Genomic DNA, 20893 nt, shown 5'->3' on the forward strand with positions numbered 1-20893 from the left:
AGTTGACATACTTAGGTTGATGCAGAGCATGTGTAGACAAAGCGCTATATATGTAAATCCTAACTGTACTTCAGCAGCTGTTCCACAATGATCACTTTGGTCACCATTGTGAACTCCACTGCCCAGGCATCATCAAGACCAGAAGTCTTCCCTCCCTTCCCTTTAGAGCCTGGCAAATTTTTGAAATAGATTTTCCTGATTGCCCGGCTTGGTGAGCACACTTAGCAGCTCTCCATTGTTGTGTGTAACTGGCCTACTGACCGTACCAGCTACATGCTCCAGTCACGCTCCTGTTTGGAATAGACGCTCCTATTTAGAATGGGCCTGTGGAGAGAAGCAGCTGTGCAGGAACAGCTCCAAACCATCTGTAGAAATTTTTGATATCTATGAGCAGATTCCTCGGGGGACGCACGAAAAGGGGTATAACAGGGATCAGCAGCAATGCCATGTGAAAGCCACGGAGCTGTGGAAGGCATACCAGAAAGTCAGGGAGGCCAACAAGCCATCCGGTGCCAAGCTGCAAACCTGCCAAGTCACAAGCTGCTGCCGTGAACAGCGAGGAGGTGGCTGTGGATGAGGAATAGGAGTAGTATGGAGGACAGGCAAGCAGGGGATCCAGCCGCACAGCAAGCCAGGACCTGGTTTTAACTCCACCAGAGTCTAGCCAGTCCTGCCAATCAAGCCTGATGCAAGGGAAGGAAACTCAGGTAAGTATGCAGATGAATTTTTAATTACAGGGATGGCAACCCAAAGCAGCAAGATACAATTTTTGTCTTTTCATTAATATACTCATGCTAGAATAGGTAGTGGTACAACCAAGAGAGGTAGAGTTGCTTTCTGCTTTTCATTCTCCTCTACTTAGGCGGGGTGGCCATGCAGAGCAGTTTGTTTAAATCCACAGGGATATCCCTTGAATCCTCCTGAGAGATCTCGATGAAACTTTTACTGAAGGACTCTGTAATCCTCTGCTGAAGGTTTCTGAGGAGGGCTGCCTTATTTCTTCCTCTGAGGTAGAACACTTTCCCTCTCCATTCAGCAATAACTTCAGTAGGCACCATTATAGTACACAGTCTAACAGCATTTGGGCCCCAATGACTTTGGTATGTCAGCAGCAGCTGGTACTCTCTCCACTTCTGTTACCCTCAGGAGTGAAATATCAGCTAAAATCACCACTGTGTGTGGAAAACTGTGACAATATTCAATGCCATTGCCCTATTCTACTAGAATCATGCAGCTGAGCAATTCCCTCGTCATTTTCCCAGCCCCCCCAACAGGCCGCACTCATCATGGCTGGTGCCATGCTCAAGCAATCCCAAGCAGACGTGAAAATATAGTGCTTAAAACTTTAGGTGAGCAAGGGGAGTGAATTCAGCTTCCTAAATTTTGTTTTCTGTAGTGAATATATTGATAATGGTACCTCTGTGTATTTTATCTTCAACTGCTGCCATTGTGGCCATCAGGGTCTCCCCCTCCATACCTGCAGAATGCCTGAGCCAGGTAAAGAGGAGAAAGACGAGGACTCAGTACGACATGTTCAATGAGATCCTGCAAGCCAGTGATGCACTGGATCGTGAGCACAGGGCCTGGAGGATGAACATTGTGGACAGCCTGGGGAAGGAAAGAGTGGAAAGGAGAAAGGCTCAGGAGTCCCAGTACAAAAAGGGGAGAGAGATGCACTAGGATATAACGGGGCTTCTCAGGCAGCAAACACAGATGCTCCAGACTCAGATGGAACTGTAGCTCGCCTCCCTCTGCAGCACACAGAACTCAATATCGGGACCTCTCTATACCCCCCACTCCCCCCAACATTCTACATGGCATCAGTGGTCGCTGCACTACCCCCACCACTCCACCCCAGAGGTCATTAAAGACAATCAGAGCTTCACATACACTGACCTATGAAAGCTACGGTTGGTTTACATGTACCTGAAATAGACGTGAATATTCTTTCCCCTTCGTAAGTTCTGTTCACTTAATTAAACTTTAGTGCAAAAATGGGCAATTTTAAACAAATACATTAAAAAAGTAATAATTTTATTACAGAATAAATCCTATTTGGAATATAAATTATCTTTATTAGTTCACAACACATGCTGCCGAGTGCCGAGCTGTTCTGAAAGAAACCAATTACCTGTTACTGCACAGTCACACACAATTCATAGGATCAGTCACGAAATTAATAGGTGCATCGCCAATGTTAGAGTCCTACATATACAGCAATAACCACACAATTCCTACCACCCCACAAAAGAGCAGGTCCAAGTAGAGCACACTACACCACACACTATTCTGGCTCACTTATCTGGCTGTTCAAATTCAGTAGACAGGTGCTGCACCTCTGCTCTCCATCCCAGCGGAAACCTTTCCCCCTTTGCTTCACATGTATTATGCAGGACATAGCAGGCAGCTATAACCATTGGGATACTTTTCTCATTTGAGGTCCAATCTTGTGAGTAAACAATGCCACCAACCCTTCAAATGACCAAAAGCATATTCAACTGTCATTCTGAACTTACTTCAGCCGGTAGTTGAATCATTCCTTGGTGCTGTCAAGGTGGCCAGTATGACTTTCCAAACTAGTGAGGGGCTGTATCACCACCTGCCCTGCAACTGTGGGTGCCTCACTATGCTTTGCTGCTTTAACTCCCACCTGAGCCACTCACAAACTGCCTGCCAGCATGCATGTCTGTGTACAGCTGCACCCTGCCAGCCACATATCAGTCATACTGTGGCTTCCACTAGGCTTGGTTACACTTTCAGGGTGACCCCACCATGCTCTCAGGCCTGGATTTTCCCCAAAGAACGTGTTCTGCACCATCCAGCCCTCTCCTGGACAGTCCAGATACATTAGGCCCGTTGTCCCTCTAAGGGGATCAACATACAACAGTCTGCTATGTTAAATGAAGTTACCCAAACAATTAACACTGGATTGAACTTTAATTAAAAAATAAAACAAGTGTATTACCTGCAAGGAGACAGGTTTTAAGTGAGTACAAATATAATGCATTACAGTCAGAAATTGTTACAAGAGAAATAAAGATAAAACTCTTACTAAACTTAAACTGGTTCAAGGTGCCCTTATCTCACATTTCCAGTAACACTGCAGACCAAACCCTCAGGCCAGGATCTGCTCCCCAAGTCCAACAGCTGTTTCTTTTGTCTTCTAGGTGAAAAGATGATGGACAGAGAGCGATAACTTCAGGTGTTTTTGCCCCTCACTTTTTAGTCCAGTCCCCACTTTGAGATGCATGTTCCCAAAGGTTAACCCCCAAAGCAAAGTTTATTCAAAACAGTAAAGGCGGCAACATGGTGTCTGATAGTGAAATAGGAAGCATGCTGTTTCTTCTCATCTCGGTTTGCTGAAATGCAGATTTTCCTTGTCTCTTGTCTTGCTGGTCTGACTGTTTACAACTTATATGTAAATTGAGATAAACACACACTCCTTTGTTTCAGAACTTCTTGACTTATCGTGTCTAATCAGGGCTATGTGGGTTTGAACATGTGCCACCATCATTCAGGGGGAATTCATAACTTTACATGTAATGTTGCTACACACATTTCACCATGATACTATTGACTAGCGAGTTATTACTTTTCAAATGATACCTCACAAGGCATATTTTGTACAAAGAGTATTATAATAGTGTGTAGGGCGTGCATACAGGGGTGCTCTCATACAGGTGGTGTATGGCTTCATGAGCAATGGGTAGGCTGAGTCCCCCAGGATCACTATTGGCATTTCAACATTCCCAATGGTAATCCACCAGTTGGGAAAGGAAGTCCCTACTTGTAGCTTTCTGAACAGTCCTGTTTTCTTAGAAATGTGAGTGTCATGCACTTTCTCTGACCAGCCCACACTCATATAGGTAAATCATCCTCAGTGATCTGTCAGTGTTTGCATAACCATAGAAAAGTAGCCTTTTCTGTTGATGTACTCTGTGGAAGGTGGTCTGGTGCCAAAACAGGGATGCGTGTGCCGTCTATCACTCTACCACAGTTCTGGAGTCATAGAATCATAGAATCATAGAATATCAGGGTTGGAAGGGACCCCAGAAGGTCATCTAGTCCAACCCCCTGCTCAAAGCAGGACCAAGTCCCAGTTAAATCATCCTAGCCAGGGCTTTGTCAAGCCTGACCTTAAAAACCTCTAAGGAAGGAGATTCTACCACCTCCCTAGGTAACGCATTCCAGTGTTTCACCACCCTCTTAGTGAAAAAGTTTTTCCTAATATCCAATCTAAACCTCCCCCATTGCAACTTGAGACCATTACTCCTCGTTCTGTCATCTGCTACCATTGAGAACAGTCTAGAGCCATCCTCTTTGAAACCCCCTTTCAGGTAGTTGAAAGCAGCTATCAAATCCCCCCTCATTCTTCTCTTCTGCAGACTAAACAATCCCAGCTCCCTCAGCCTCTCCTCATAAGTCATGTGCTCTAGACCCCTAATCATTTTTGTTGCCCTTCGCTGTACTCTTTCCAATTTATCCACATCCTTCTTGTAGTGTGGGGCCCAAAACTGGACACAGTACTCCAGATGAGGCCTCACCAGTGTCGAATAGAGGGGAACGATCACGTCCCTCGATCTGCTCGCTATGCCCCTACTTATACATCCCAAAATGCCATTGGCCTTCTTGGCAACAAGGGCACACTGCTGACTCATATCCAGCTTCTCGTCCACTGTCACCCCTAGGTCCTTTTCCGCAGAACTGCTGCCGAGCCATTCGGTCCCTAGTCTGTAGCGGTGCATTGGATTCTTCCATCCTAAGTGCAGGACCCTGCACTTATCCTTATTGAACCTCATTAGATTTCTTTTGGCCCAATCCTCCAATTTGTCTAGGTCCTTCTGTATCCTATCCCTCCCCTCCAGCGTATCTACCACTCCTCCCAGTTTAGTATCATCCGCAAATTTGCTGAGAGTGCAATCCACACCATCCTCCAGATCATTTATGAGTCCTACTGTTCCAAATCCATCCATTATGTCCCGCACTTTGCCCAGAGTCACAGTCCTGGATAGCAGGAGATGATTAATGGCCCTGCACACTTGCATGACAACGACCCCTGCAGTGGATTTCCTGACTCCAAATTGATTCCCAACTGGCATCAATCTGGGGTACCAAGTTTCCACAGTGCAATCACCACTCGCTTCTCCGCTGTCAGTGCAGCTCTCATTTTGGTATCCCTGTGCCACAGGGCTGTGGCAAGCTCAGCACACAGATCCAGAAATGTGAGCTTCAGCATCCAAAAGTTCTGCAGCTACTGGTCATCATCCCAAACCTTCATTACGATGAGATCCCACCAGTCAGTGCTTGTTTCTTGGGCTCAGAAGTGGCACTCCATCATCTGCAGTTGCACCATGAATGCCACCAACAACCTTGAATTGGTTCTCATTGTGTCCCACAGCTAGCTATCTCTCTTCCAAGAAATCTTCATGTTCCCCACTCATATGGTTTTTGTGGCTCTGCAAATATTCCAAGATCAAGTGACCTGTACTTGCAACACTCATGAAAATAGTGCAGAGCTGTGCAGACTCCATGGTTCCATCAGAGGGCTGTGCAGGTTGGTGGGATTTTGAAAAAAGGACATGAAAATTGTGGGATATAGATAACATTATGGATTGAGACAGTTTCAAATTGGGATGTTGACCCCATGCTCCCAATAACCCCTGAGCAACTTGTTTTGGCCCCATCATGCATTTCCAAAACTTCCCGAAAGGCAATGCGCCTGACAGTGGCAAGTTGTACAATGGGATAGCTACCCATAGTGCACCGCACTCTGGAGCTATACAAGCACTCCTGGTATACAGTCATGGTGCGCACCATCAACACAAAGAGCCAAGCATGCACACACACAAGTGACATACTAACTGTGGCAGCTGTAAGCTGACATAACTTGAGTTTGCCACAAGTTTCAGTGTACACATGGCCTCAGTCTACTATTCATGACAAGCCTATTCTTTGAGATGGACGATGGGGAAGCTCTTAAAAACATTTCTATGCTCAATGTGCTCAGAAGTTTCATGATTGGTTGAGCTTCATATATTGTCCAGCTGTCTTCATCAGGATGGCTGAGATGCAGAAACAGTATATTGTTTCCATCTAATCTTAGCTAAATTTCAACATAGCTGGGATTCACCATCACAAATACCACAACTAGAATTTCACACTGAACTTCTGCCCTGGTTGCTAGGACAGCTATCAAAATATCTATTTTTTTTTATTGATGAGCAACACCTCCTTCAGCATGAGACAGCCAAAAATTTCCATAGCAGAGCTCTGAATGCTAGTCACAAAGTGCCTCTTGGTTGGGGGTCCACTGTGCAGCCCAAGACATTTATGACTTGGACTTCCAACACTTCTACTGCTTCCTGAATGCAATCATGCTCAGCTGTCAGACTCAATAGCTCTTCTTTGGAAACTGAACAATCCTTGTGTAACTTGCATGGACACCCATAAAGAGACATCATTCAATCTGACTGAACAATTTTCCTTTTTGGCAAAAGGACTATGCATACAAGACTTACGGAAAACACAGCTTCTGTAGCTCTAAACACCAGGAAAAGGATATGCGCACGGTATTAGAATAGCGTGAGAGCTGGGAAAAAGGTCAATTAGGTGAAAAGAAAAAACCTGAGTTTTGCCCCCAACAGTCTAGAACTAGTGACTTGCTCAGTAATTGGATTACTCATAGTTATAAGATATCCATATTGTACCTTCACACAGGGATGAAAAAGAAACAAAACACCTGTACAAGAATTTTAACTGCAAGAATATTTATTCCAGAAACATCTTTTTTCACTGGTTTCCAGTTATATATAAAATGGATACTTGATCTAGTTATGATCATAGCCAGTGAAACAAGTTTATTGGATGCAATTTGTACACTCTACATATTAATTATTCACTGTCAGTCTTGTAGACAAGTATTAAAGTGCAGTTAACTATTTGGTGAAATTGCATTTTTCAGAATTTCAAGTCCCTGTTTGGACTTGATGGAGCATCTCATCATGCATCTATATATACAAAATGAAATACAATCCAGTACATTTTGGTGTGCTGAGGAAGAAAGCATAACTCAATATTGTAGTTATTGGTGCTATATAAACAATAGATGAGGTTTAGATACTAGTAAATTTAGAAAGGGAGGCAGGCAAGCAGTGAGGAAGGAGAGACAGACAAGCTTTATGAACTTCCACAAGTGAAGAAAATTATAAAAGGTAGAAATTGGATTCCAAGAACAAGCCTTCGGTTTTATGGTCCATTTTTGTCCCAAATGCTAGGAAAGTAACAAATAAGATATTGCCCTTCCAAAAGTTCCCAGTTAAACATTTAACAAAAATATGGAACAGCAATAGCATCTGTTGGCACCCCTTGATGAGTAGTAAATGTCACTTCAGCTTGGTTCATGAAATGCTCTCTAGTCTCCATGAGCAGAGGCAGAACACAGTGCATCCAATTCTAATCTGTTTACCTGTTTAAATAGTAAAAATCCCCTCTGAACTAAAATCTGGCAATGGGATCCAAGGCTGGAAGAAATTTGACCATTTTGAACAAAAGATTTAGATGTTTTCTTTTTTAAAAACACATATAGATTGTTTCTACAATAAAGACAGATGTGTTTTGACAACAAACATTACTGTTAATATGGAGTGAATATAATGCAGACACTAACTAATTAGTTGGAAAAGATACCATGAGACCATTAGTTAAAAAAAGATACCAAGTCTGTCATCATTATGAATACAGACATGAGTTTAGAGCACTTTGTTTGAAGAAAGGAGTAGGTTTATGTCAGTCCAAGATCACTGGCAGATGTGAGCTATATGCCCCAATCTCTGTCACTGCACTTCATATACATACATACACACACACACACATATATGGAGGTGAGTTGAAGCACAGCTCATTTTCACAGATCGTGGGTAGCATCTGACAGGGACACTACAATCTTAACAAAAGACCAAAAATGACTCCATTTAAATTGGCTCACACGGCAGCATCCCATTTCAACAGAGCTTAATAGGACACAAGGATATAATTACCAGATGACCTATTCTGCTGTTTCATTTTTTTAGATTATGCCCTGTCAGATTAAAACACCAGGTTGACAGTCTATATAACTCACTGGGGTGTTAAGGTCTTTGGAATTATGGGCAATGCATTTAGGAAAAAATGTGAATGCGGGATAGAAAAAACAACCTTAAATGAGATGGTGAGATTCCAGGATTTTGTTGGCTATGCTGCAGCCATAAGATTATTTTAACAACAGTGTAGGTTAATACAGCCATACCTGTCTCCTCCATGGGTCTGAATATCGACTGTGATTCAAAGCAAAGGTCTCTATCATCCATCGCCCAGGTCTCGTCGTGATCCAGAAACTCTTTGTAGGACATTTTTTCACCCATGAGCTCTCTAGGGGATACTGAAATGTGAAGAAAAAGCAGCGCTTACCAGTAAGTCACTAGCCTGATTTACTTCTGTGTATATGGTTTATGTTACGCTGAGTGGCAGAACTTTTGCTAAGACTGACAGCACACATGATTTTCCAGTGAAATCAGACCCATCAGTGTGCCCCAGTTCTACAATTTTAATGACGTTTTTAAAGAGGAATGGAGGAAGGAATGGGATTTGAAGAAGCTTGATTAAATCAAGAATGGAGTATTTATAAACCACAAGGTGTTCAGATGCCTTTAAATGCTGAGAAGTTAGTGCCAGCAGCACACCCTACCCTTTAGGGTGTACTTTCACCAGAAAATTACATCAAGTTAGAACATAACTTAGAGGAGCCAGGTTAACAAAGACATCCTTATTTGTGATTCTTTTTTTCCCCTGGGAAAGAGTAGTTCATAGGAGCCTGGCAACACTGCTGACTTCCCAGGCACAGCTGCACACTCCTAAATATTTATCTAGCAAAACATAAAAGGAAGCATTTGAGCGTTATTTTCATGGTCACTTGTCCCTGCTGAGGGTGTGCGCGCATCTCCGGTAACTGCCACTATATAAACTGAACTGAAATGTCTAATCACTTCAGAAAGAAAAACAAAAGCAGCAGAGACCCATCAGTAAGAGCTGGGACAGAGGAAAGCACTGGGTTCTGAATGAAATCAAATTCTGAGTCAAATAGAGCCTACTGGGCTCCTGCAAGGTTTAACTTGCACCAAAAGTTACAATTACCATAGGCCCAAAGTCAGAATCCCGGTGTTGCCATCATGAGATTTTACTGCAAGTCTTTCAATATTTGGTTGTTTTGTGAAACACCTGCAGTTATTTGAATGATCTGGTCCAGTCTGGCAGTTCCATGTTCCTATGAGATCTCAGAAAACTCAGTGTTTCACAATTGTCCATAAAGACTCCCTCTATTCTGCTCCAACCCACAATTTACCTGAAACCTTATAAACAGTCTGGGGTTTGCCAGGCATGTATGGGAATCAACAGAGAATGTGTAGGATGAGGGACAAAGCAGTGCATGGGGGGAAGCGTCATTGAGCAGGAAGGGAGTTCTGACTGACAGGGCTGAACAAGACAGACTGGCAGTCCTGAAGAGCTCAGCGGAAGACAGGAGAGATTCAAGGGAAACAGCATAAGGCTTTATTAAAGGTTCACAATTACCTAAAGATACCTATTGGCATATCTGTGCCAGTTAATTACATGCAGTTAATAATATAAGTATATTGCCAAATCCTAGATGTACCTTTGAGGGGCAGAAAATGGGCATTTAAAATGTATACAACTATTAAAGTGTTTTGATAACAATGCACAATACATATACAAGTGCATACACCACCTCTGTATGTTAATACACATGCAACAAGTCAGAAAAAAGTGTTTAGAAAGTGTGTCCAATTTCTGACTAACATTGATGGAGGACTCCTAGCTATCACAATGGGATCCTACAGATGATACTGGTTTGGCAAGAGTATGCTGGGTTTTCTGTTGGTGACTCTTAGCTATTATACTTCTAAATGACTGAATTTGATATGGTTCACTTCAGCAAGGAGGGTGTACAAGCTTCCCAGGCCAGGCCGGGTGTACAAGCTTCCCAGGCTATCCCTTTAAGATAGCACTGCTTCCTGAATGCAAAGGATAAAGGTGTGGATGTGTGCACTGGGGCGGAATGTGGAGGGAACAAAACTGCTGTGTGCGTGGAGGGGGTGAGGGGATCAATGCAGACAATGTCTGATGATAAACTGGTGTCAGATTAGATGACACAGGCAAAATGACAACTTAACAGCAATATTGTACCAAAACAGAGAACGATAATTAAGGTTTGCAAAGTGCTATTATAAATGTGAAGAGACACCATTATTCACAATTATTTGCAGGATAAAGTAGTAAGGGATTTAATTAACATCTACTATAAGCTCCTATTTAAGTTGTAAGCTCCTCCGGACAGGAACATGACAGTCTTTTGTCTGCCTATAGCGCATCGTATGAAATAATAGGAAGATGTAAATGTTTATGCCAATGTGAGGAAACGGACTGAGAAAAATTAGGGTAATTTGACAGGAATCCTAAAGTCTCTGACCCCAGTGGGCTTTGATTGGGCTCTAAATGCTTTAGAAAAATCTTTGTGTTAGAGCTAGAATAAAAACACACATTTATAAGTTGTTGGTACCTATTGTACCAGAAGAGAAACCAGAACTTTATGGCATTGGCAAGTAAGCACAAGGAAAAACTTTTAAATTATTATAAGATGTATTTGTAAGTGGCAGAGTGATTACATCTGTGCCTTTAAATAAAGGGAGGGGGAATTTCCCTGGAATGTAGAGCATGCTGGGAATGGAGAGAAAGCAGGAAAACAAGACGGTGGCTAGAAAGCAAGACAAGAAGAATTATGCTTACAGCTGCTAAATATAACAAAACTCCTATAATGCTGTGGATAGATTTTGATTTATATCTGCATTTATTGTAGCAAAAACATTGGAGACTGGGCAGTAGAGATCCAGACGCTGCTGCTGTGGGCTAGGACAGTCAAACCAACAGAAAACAAAGCTTTGCTTGCTTTACATAACATAAGTACCTACCTCTTATATAGTGTTTTGCATCAATACAGCTTCAAATCAGTTTGTAAAAGAAGTATCATTACCCCCATTTTACAAATGGGGAAGCTGAGGCAGATTGGTGAAGTGCCGTATCCAAGGTCACCCAGCAAGGTCAGTGGTAGAGCCAGGAATGGAACCCAGGTCTTCTAAGTCTCCATCCAGTACTCTATCCACTAGGAAACCCTGCCTCCCCTACACAGAGCTGTTTTATTTAAGCTGTACTAAACTAGGATCGCCACTGGCACTTAACTTATAATATGAGTGGACCAAGAATAAAGAAAAAAATTTATATTACATATATTCTGTTACTTACCAATGTTGACAACTTTTTAAAAAAAGATTTCCAGTTCACCCTTTTAAAAACATTGCTATCCTAGGTAAATATTTTGTATATTAAAATGGACGGAGTTATAACTGAGGGCTAAAAAGTTTAGATTCCTCAAGCTCATTTGATTCATTTCAATGCACAATCCTTGGTCATCCAGACAAATTTAACAGGTGATGGTATTGTTCCATTGGGCATGGAATAAAAATGGCCTTAGAAAGGAACTCTGGAGACCGAGGAAAAAAGTGAGGCAGCTCTTCATTTTGAGTCACAGTCCTCTCCCGTCACACCCCCACTATCCCAAAAAATAAATCCTACATACAGCCAGCATTTCAGAGTCAACAAAACCACCCAAGTGTCTGTTAAAATCACAGGAGGCCACACTCAAGGAAAGTGCCTGCTTTTCAATTTGACAAGTTATTCTTCACCAGAATCTACCAGCAAGGGACAACATGCCTAACTTCAAAAGAGGTGCAAGTCAATATCAAATTTGTAGCAAGCCTGTGAACTAATGAAGTGTGCTAACAAAGGTTAAAAACCCATATGTAATTTGATCATTGATATCATAACACTGTCTGAAATTACAACTGAAAGTACCAGACTGGTAGGAAAATGCCACCTATAACAAGCTGCTTCTGAAGTCAGAAACATGGATCCTACACAAGCAGCACTTTCCCTGTACTGAGCCTATTGCAGGTCCCAATGATTGCAAATGTTTACTAAGGCTAAAGACTGCTACTCTGAAACCACTGATTTGTTTGTTTTATTTGTTCTGCAGAGATCAGCATGGCCACGTAAACCAATTGAAAAATTAATCCACATAAAACAGCACTTCTGGCAACCTAAAGCATGGAGACTTCCAATGTATCGAGCCCGCTGTGCTCAAAGGTTCACAAAGAATTGTACCCACTATGCTATATGGTACCATACAGCAAGCTTTCAGCAAGTAGTGCTTTTTGAGTAGAGGATTACCATAATAAAGTCCACTCCCTGCAGGAGAGCCTAAACTTGCTAGGTCACTGATCAGACATTTAACTCTAGGTTAAGTATCTTCACTATCAATGAGTTTATAGGAATGAGCTGCACCGGCCAGCACCAAATCAAGCCTGAGGGAAAAAGAGGGGCTTAAAAGCTTTGCTTTCTAGAGTTGCCACCTAATTTATCAAAATAATTTCAGTGGTTCTGTCCTTTCAACAGATACAAAGTTTGTCTAGCTCAAGTTATTTGCTAGAGCAATACCTTTACTCTCCTGTCAGTCTAATCCACTCCTTGGATTAAGTTCTTGCCAGTGTTAACGGAAACAAAGGAATTCCCTCCATCTCTCTGGGGTGCATAGCATGCTTTTAACTCGGGGGGGGAAATGTAATTTAAAAGTGTTGTTAGATGGAAGGTGATTTGAAAAACACATGGCTTAAAAGATCCTACACGAGTTTTTTTTTTTTAAGCTCTTAGAGCAGTCAACATTTTGGTTTTATGTCCAGAAGAGCGGCTGAGTGGTTCCCCACTGCACAGATACACTTCAGAATGTTGCTTTGTGGATCTGCCAAACACTGGGACCTTAAGAACTTTGAATTTATCAATACAGGAACTAAAGTCCTTAAAAGCTCATATCTATAGTTGCTTGTATATAGAATCATAGAAGATTAGAGTTGGAAGAGACCTCAGGAGGTCATCTAGTCCAATCTCCTGCTCAAAGCAGGACCACCACCAACTAGATCATCCCAGCCAGGGCTTTGTCAAGCCTGACCTTAAAAATCTCTAAGGATGGAGATTCCACCACCTCTCTAGGTAACCCATTCCAGTGCTTCACCACCCTCCTGGTGAAATAGTTTTTCCTAATATCCAACCTAGACCTTCCCCACTGCAACTTGAGACCATTGCTTCTTGTTCTGTCATCTGCCACCACTGAGAACAGCCTAGCTCCATCCTCTTTAGAACCCCCATTCAGGTAGTTGAAGGCTGCTATCAAATCCCCCCCTCACTCTTCTCTTCTGCAGACTAAATAAGCCCAGTTCCCTCAGCATCTCCTCGTAAGATATGTGCCCCAGCCCCCTAATCATTTTAGTTGCCCTCCGCTGGACTCTCTCCAATTTGTCCACATCCTTCTTGTAGTATGGGGCCCAAAACTGGACACACTACTCCAGATGAGGCCTCACCAATGCTGAATAGAAGGGAATGATCACTTCCCTCGATCTGCTGGCAATGCTCCTACTAATGCAGCCCAATATGCCGTTAGCCTTCTTGGCAACAAAGGCACACTGTTGACTCGTATCCAGTTTCTCCATCACTGTAATCTGCAGGTTCTTTTCTACAGAACTGCCACTTAGTCAGTCGGTTCGCAGCCTGTAGCGGTGCATGGGATTCTTCCATCCTAAGTGCAGGACTCTGCACTTCTCCTTGCTGAACCTAATCAGATTTAATTTTGGCCCAATCCTCCAATTTGTCTAGGTCACTCTGGATCCTATCCCTATCCTAGAGTGTATCTGCCTCTCCCCCGAGTTTAGTGTCATCCGCGAACTTGATGAGGGTGCAATCAATCCCATCATCCAGATCATTAATGAAGATGTTGAACAAAACTGGCCCCAGGACTGACCCCTGGGGCACTCTGATTCAGGCTGCCAACTATTTTTACTATTCTTAAAATTACTATTCTTGATAATTTTCCTTGTTTTCCAGTCTACTGCACATTTCTGTAACGGGTCACATATGGCAAGCAGTGTCATTTAATAGTCTCTAAAGAGAATCAAACTCTGGGTTATCTCTGACAATGACTCGTGACCTTTGGCAAGTAATTAAGACCTGATCCTGTAAAATGTTAGGTGCTGAACATCCTCAACTCTCACTGACTTCAAAGTGAGCTGAGGGCACTCAGCATCTTGCAGGATTAGGTCCTCAATCCTTCAAGTGCTTCGGTTTCCATATCTGTAAAATGGGATAATATTGACCTACCTCTCTGGGATGTCATGAAGTTAAAAAATGTCAAGTGCTTTGAGATCCTTGTCTGAAAGCACAGCATGTTACAAGCCTCAGATACCTGTTTATGATTTGCTTAATTCCCAAAACTGGGAGGGAAAAGAAGGAATGAAAGACTGGATGGCGAAAGATTCAACATATTCCACCTGACTTCATGCTCTTATACAAACTCATACGTCTTCAGTAATAAAGCTCAAAACCAAATGGTCCAAGGTGAGTCAAGTTTACAGTCTTCTGTCAATACTTAATAGCCTTGAGAGATAAGTGTTTATAGAGCAAAATCAGAGTTGTCAGTCTCTGCTCCAGAAGCAGCCCAGGACAACTGAACTGCCATGGAGTCTGTGCCACCTTCCACCTACAGAGAATGTGGGTCCCTTCAGGTCTAGATTGAAGTCATTAGTGGGGCAGCACGAGGAAATCTGCACTGAGGCTGCCAGGCTGCAATCCTACGTGGCTTAAGGATATACAGCCAGCTCCTGAAAGGGATGTCAAACAGGAAGGAGTATTTATTATAATAGAAAGAAATTATTCCATGAGCAATTTGAAAGCACAATTGGCTTCTGTCACTTTTAATCCTGAAGATTTTTATGTCTAAGAATAAACCTGCCAATCGCACTGCAATAGCAGCTAGAAATTACATTTTCACTCACCTGACAAATTCACAGTTTACTATTACTATCCAGTGCCTACAGAAAGGAGGGGGTATATGAGTACGCAGCAGCATTCCCTACACAATCACCACATTGTGTTATATCCCCTTCCCCTACCCTTTGGCAGTCTTATCTATTCCGCTTGTAAGATCTTCGAGACAGGCATTGTCTACTACTCTGTTTGTATGGTGGCTAGCTGGCACTTAGGAACCAACCAAAAACAGGGCCCCAATACACTACTATGATCTATATAGTAAGATTCCAGGAACGTCATTGTGTGTCACCTGAAGCCTAGAATGCCTGTTGAGTAAATGTGAAGTTATGGAAGCAGCTACCAGTATGGCTAAGTGCTCTTTCCGTTCAAAATATAACCAGGTTCAATCATCACTGGGATTCACAAGCTGTTACCATCCAGTTTTTAAGTTCAGCCATTTTCAAAATTTTTTTTTAAATACAAATTATTTTATGAATTATACCCATAAGATAGCACAGGCTTTCAGCTCCTCATTATAATGAGCTGTCTGGAAACAGAGCAGCTGAAATTTCAAGCCTAAGAGAAGAAAAGATTTAAACTAAAGTGAAAGAAGGGATGGATCCTTACAATTGGAAAATTCCATGACAGTTGATAAGTTGACGGAAGGGGGGAAAAGAGGAGGTACTGATGAGAAATGGCCAAGAGGGCAAGACCTCTCAGATGTTTGGGAAAGAAAACAATAACTAGGTAAAAAGCAGGGATTCCCCAGGCATGAGGAAATGAAGACAGTATACTAACCTATTTCTGTCACTAGTCTCGTTACAATGTGTATGGTAACACCCATTGTTTCATGTTTTCTGTGTATATAAAGATCCCCACTGTATTTTCCACTGAATGCATCCGATGAAATGAGCTGTAGCTCACGTAAGTTTATGCTCAAATAAATTTGTTAGTCTCGAAGGTGCCATGAGTACTCCTTTTCTTTTTGTGGATACAGACTAACACGGTTGCTACTCTGAAACTAGTCTAATACCTGTAAATTAAATTAAGATGAAGTGCTGAAACTTACAGGAAAGCCAATGTAAAGAGTCTGCATACTTGGGGTTGAGACATAAGGTGCATGAAAGATGGGTACAATAGATAAAGTATCAGAAAAAACCTAGGTTAAGTTCCCAGTAACTGGAGGTCTCTGAGTAGTCTTCCTTAAATCCAGACTCTTGGAACTCTGTGCTCAGACAAAACCCTCAAAACATTAAAAGCAGTTATGCTGCAGTGAGGTTACCCACCTCTTAATGTGAACTGCTCTGCTCCAACAGTAGCCAAAGAGGCACCACTGCTGCTTCCTTATACTCTTCAGTTCCCATTTGCCTGTCCAGAACACAGACTCCAGAGGAATGCTGCCAAAGAAGCACTGATCTATGGAAAACCAGTATTTTGGGAACTGCAGTTACTGCTACGTAACTAGGCTTACTACATTAAATTGCCTCCAGAGTTCTGCTCTCTTCAGGAAATACACACTTGCACTAGTGACTAGGTGAACAGCTGAGTAAGATGGCTTATATAGGGACTGCAGTGTTGCCCTAATAAAGCAGGCATCTGACCTAACCTGTGTATCTAGATAGTATGGATTGCTGGAAGTACACACTGGACTCTCTCATGGGTGCTCTACAGATTTTAGCAACACGAATTCTATGAAGGGGAGTTTCAGAAGATGCAGATGATGAAAGACCACACTATCAGCAACAGTGTTCAATCAAATCTGGCTGCAGGCTCTGCAACCAAAAAACAAGCTTTATCAGTAAGAAGCTAATACAATCCCCTGAGGGCAATCAAATGGGCAAGAACATTAAGGACCAAAAAAAAAAAAAAGCTTCCTTGAGAAGCTACAAGGAATTTCTGATGGAGCTCACAGTTCAGCAGCCATTTCAGCAAAGGTTTAATAAAAAGAACATGCTCTCCACTATGTCCTGCATTGCCGCAAAAGCTGCTAGATGTCACTAAATTAAGATCCAACCAGTGAGAAACGGTAGTCTCCCATGACCATGCAAAATACTAAAGGGAACTCAAGTCAAGAAACACTTCCACTGAATGCAACATTAAAGAGTCAGACCTGGGATTTCAGAATGAATTATCCTATATTGCCAGGATATCTGAATATTAAAAGTTTTAAAACCTTGAAAGACATGTTGACCAGAAACAATCACTTCAATTCACTAACTACTGCTATTTCCTTTGTTTAATAAATCAGTTTTATATGCAAAACGTGTTTTGATAATTTTTTTCTTGCGTATCCAGAACTTTTAAAGTAGTTTTATTTAATAAACAAATGTAAATGCAGTTTTTGTGCACTTTTAATTGAATTTCCATCTCAATAGAGCTTGACAATCAAAAACTAAATCTACTAAGAAAAAGGCTTCATTCCCATTTTCTAATATACTAAAAATGGAAAGATTAAGAAGCTCATTAAATATAAGATAAGCTTCATAATTGCTTAAATAAATGTTTATAGATATAACACATCCTCCTGGTTAGCAAAAAGAAGCACCAAAGTTTAACGTAAAGGCTATATATATTTAGTTGCAAATCAACACATTTTAATGGTTACCAACCAATGAGAATCAAGCTCTCTTAAGGAAAAAAAAGTACAAATGCAAAACAATTAAAATCAATTATTTAAATCAAGGCTTCCTGCTTGCTGATTTAAATCATTAAATAAATCTACCCTGCACTGTGCTCTACAAGCATCAAATGAGAAGTAGGTTCTGGATGCAGAATGTCTGAAAGCCTAACTGAAAGAAATAATAGGTCTCCCGGGATAGGTACTTATGCTTTGAGTAATCAAGTCAGAATCCCATGCCAGAGCCTTGAGTAGCACCTTAGAAACTTAGGGAAAATGTGGGGAAGGAGGGAGAAAGGACAGGAAAAAAAAGGTATGTTTCAGTTTAGCAGGAAGAAATAACTTCATGACTGCAGATTCTTATCTGCTGTGGGGCAGAAGCCCTTCCAACCACGGGGGGGGGGGGGGGGGGGGGGGCGGGACACAACACGGAACCACAGGCTATGACCTGTTTTTACTGGGTTTTTTAAATGGGGGTGGTAATTCTCCAGTAATTGTGTGAACTTGAATTAGGTTTAGGATTCTTAGACCATCTAAATGTTTAAATAAAGCTGAATGACTGTTGCTTCCTTTGCCTAGAGAGCAGTATTCATAGATTCAAAGGCCAGAAGGGACCTCTAAGATCATCTAGTTTGACCTCCTGTATCACACAGGCCATAGAACTTCCCCCAAAATAATTCCTAAAACAGATCTTTTAGAAAAAAACATCCACTCTTGATTTAAAAATAGTCAGTGATGGAGCTTTCACACCCCTGAGTGATGTACTTATACCAATGTAAGTTTGTAGTGTATATCTGGCTTTAGTCATTTCTGAAAAAGAGTAGGAAAAAACACCATTGCTTTCCTCATGTTAAGTTCATTCCAAGAACTTTTCTTTAAGGAACTCCACAGTCTCCATGCTTTGGAGCAGGTTCTTGAAATTTGGCAAAGGAGAACCTACGTGTCTGAGACGTGCTTTTTACTGTGAAAGAACACCCAAATTTGGCCAACCTCTGAGCCTCTGGAAAAGCTCAATTTGTATACGCTAAGTAGAAACTTTAGAGTTTGGCTGCTAAATTATCTAAAGATTCTGTGTGCACTGATCATGCTCCACCCCACGTAGCTCCTACATACGACTGGACTGCACATATGCCATTGCACAGAGTGACTGAGCATACTCCATCCTGGGGCGGCAAGGGCAGGTGGAGCAGGACTTTCTCTGCAATTGCTACTCTGGGCCACTGTGGTAGTGGGCAACAGACCAGACAACAGGGAAATAGTCTCTTCTGTGTTCTCAATGCTCCCCTTGCTGATGCCCGGGAAGTAAGGAGAAAAAGGAAGCAGTTTGACTTAGAACAGAGGGGTGAGGAAGGTACACACTGGGAGATGGTGTTGCAGGAGCTGGGAGGGGTGGAGGGAGCAAAGGGGAAAGAAAAGCAGGGAGGGTATAGGGGGTATATAGGCGCAAATGGAGGGAAGGATTGGAGCAGAGAGGGAGAACAGAGGCAGAAGGGACTATAAATACTAGAGCACACTCCCCTCCATAACCTGAAATTGAACCCAATGTCCTACATTCCTCTACTGTCAGCAAACAGTGATGAAATCCACTGGCAAAGTGTGTGCCAGATCTCCCTCAAGGGCCTGACCCACATATTCAGCCCCTGGGTCCTACCAGTTACTCAGCTCACGTAGTCAAGGTCTATGCTGCAGATGTAATGTCCAAACCCTGCTGATGACCCAAATTGGGGGTCAATATGGTCCCACAGATAGAAATTTGGTTTTGTATTTGCTTTTTTAAAAAATTCGGAAATGATATTAAAACTACATTAAATATTAAGGTTGCAAAGTCAAGCACCCAAAAGTTAGGAAATGACAGAATTAAGGTTGCCCATGTAACCTTAATTCATACCCCATAATGTATATGCATTATGATACAATCTTTAATTACAAAAAAAACAAAAAACAGTAGTACTTGTGGCACCTTAGAGAATAACAAATCTATTAGAGCATAAACTTTTGTGAGCTACATGAAGTGGGCTGTAGCCCACGAAAGCTTATGCCCAAATATATTTGTCAGTCTCTAAAGTGCCACAAGTACTCCTGTTTTTTTTGCGGATACAGACTAACACGGATGCTACTCTGAAACCTGTTTTTAATTACATGGTCACATACTATTTTTTCCACATTTTCCTTAATTGTGTGTTCCTCATTTTCCTCATCCAGTGAGAGAGACAAGGCCACTTTGCAAAGTGCTGAAAGCTCACACATGCAACTAAAATCAACTGGAGTTGTGCTTTGAACATGTGTGCTACAAAAATTCTAAGCACTCAAACAAATTAGGACCTTGGGTGTTTCAAATTGGGGCCCAGTGCTAGTGGACACATCAACAATTTTGGTTTTAATCTCTCTGCGCCTCAATTCCTGTTTTTGGAAAGCGTAGGGGACTATTGTCTATACAGCGGTGCATAGACAATCCAGGAAGTTTTTGGAAAGCGTAGGGGACAATTTCCTGGTGCAAGTGCTAGGGGAGCCAACTAGGGGGAGCGCTTTTCTTGACCTGCTGCTCACAAACCGGGTAGAATTAGTGGGGGAAGCAAAAGTGGATGGGAATCTGGGAGGCAGTGACCATGAGTTGGTTGAGTTCAGGATCCTGACGCAGGGAAGAAAGGTAAGCAGCAGGATACGGACCCTGGACTTCAGGAAAGCAGACTTTGACTCCCTCAGGGAACAGATGGCCAGGATCCCCTGGGGGACTAACATGAAAGGGAAGGGAGTCCAGGAGAGCTGGCTGTATTTCAAGGAATCCCTGTTGAGGTTACAGGGACAAACCATCCCGATGAGTCGAAAGAATAGTAAATATGGCAGGCGACCAGCTTGGCTTAATGGTGAAATCCTAGCGGATCTTAAACATAAAAAAGAAGCTTACAAGAAGTGGAAGGTTGGACATATGACCAGGGAAGAGTATAAAAATATTGCTCGGGCATGTAGGAAAGATATCAGGAGGGCGGGTGGTGGTGGTCGGGGACTCTCTCCTCCGGGGGACTGAGTCATCTATCTGCCGCCCTGACCGGGAAAACCGAGAAGTCTGCTGCTTGCCAGGGGCTAAGATTCGTGATGTGACGGAGAGACTGCCGAGACTCATCAAGCCCTCGGATCGCTACCCCTTCCTGCTTCTCCACGTGGGCACCAATGACACTGCCAAGAATGACCTTGAGCGGATCACTGCGGACTACGTGGCCCTGGGAAGAAGGATAAAGGAGTTGGAGGCGCAAGTGGTGTTCTCGTCCATCCTCCCCGTGGAAGGAAAAGGCCTGGGTAGGGACCGTCGAATCGTGGAGG

The 20893-nt window shown here is 42.4% G+C and overlaps 1 protein-coding gene across 17 annotated transcripts in view; it reads right to left on the minus strand.

Annotated features, from left to right (window-relative positions):
* The window catches only part of MAP4 (microtubule associated protein 4), a 301104-nt gene that overhangs the window by 113089 nt on the left and 167122 nt on the right, over window positions 1–20893 (minus strand). For all 17 annotated transcript variants that reach the window (XM_038388353.2, XM_043509817.1, XM_043509805.1 and 14 more), the window contains exon 5: window positions 8285–8416. In XM_038388353.2, the coding sequence (XP_038244281.1) occupies window positions 8285–8416 (132 nt within the window). The remainder of the gene's footprint in view (window positions 1–8284; window positions 8417–20893) is intronic.

This window comes from Dermochelys coriacea, chromosome 2 (assembly GCF_009764565.3).
Source record: "Dermochelys coriacea isolate rDerCor1 chromosome 2, rDerCor1.pri.v4, whole genome shotgun sequence".
Classification (NCBI taxonomy): domain Eukaryota; kingdom Metazoa; phylum Chordata; order Testudines; family Dermochelyidae; genus Dermochelys; species Dermochelys coriacea.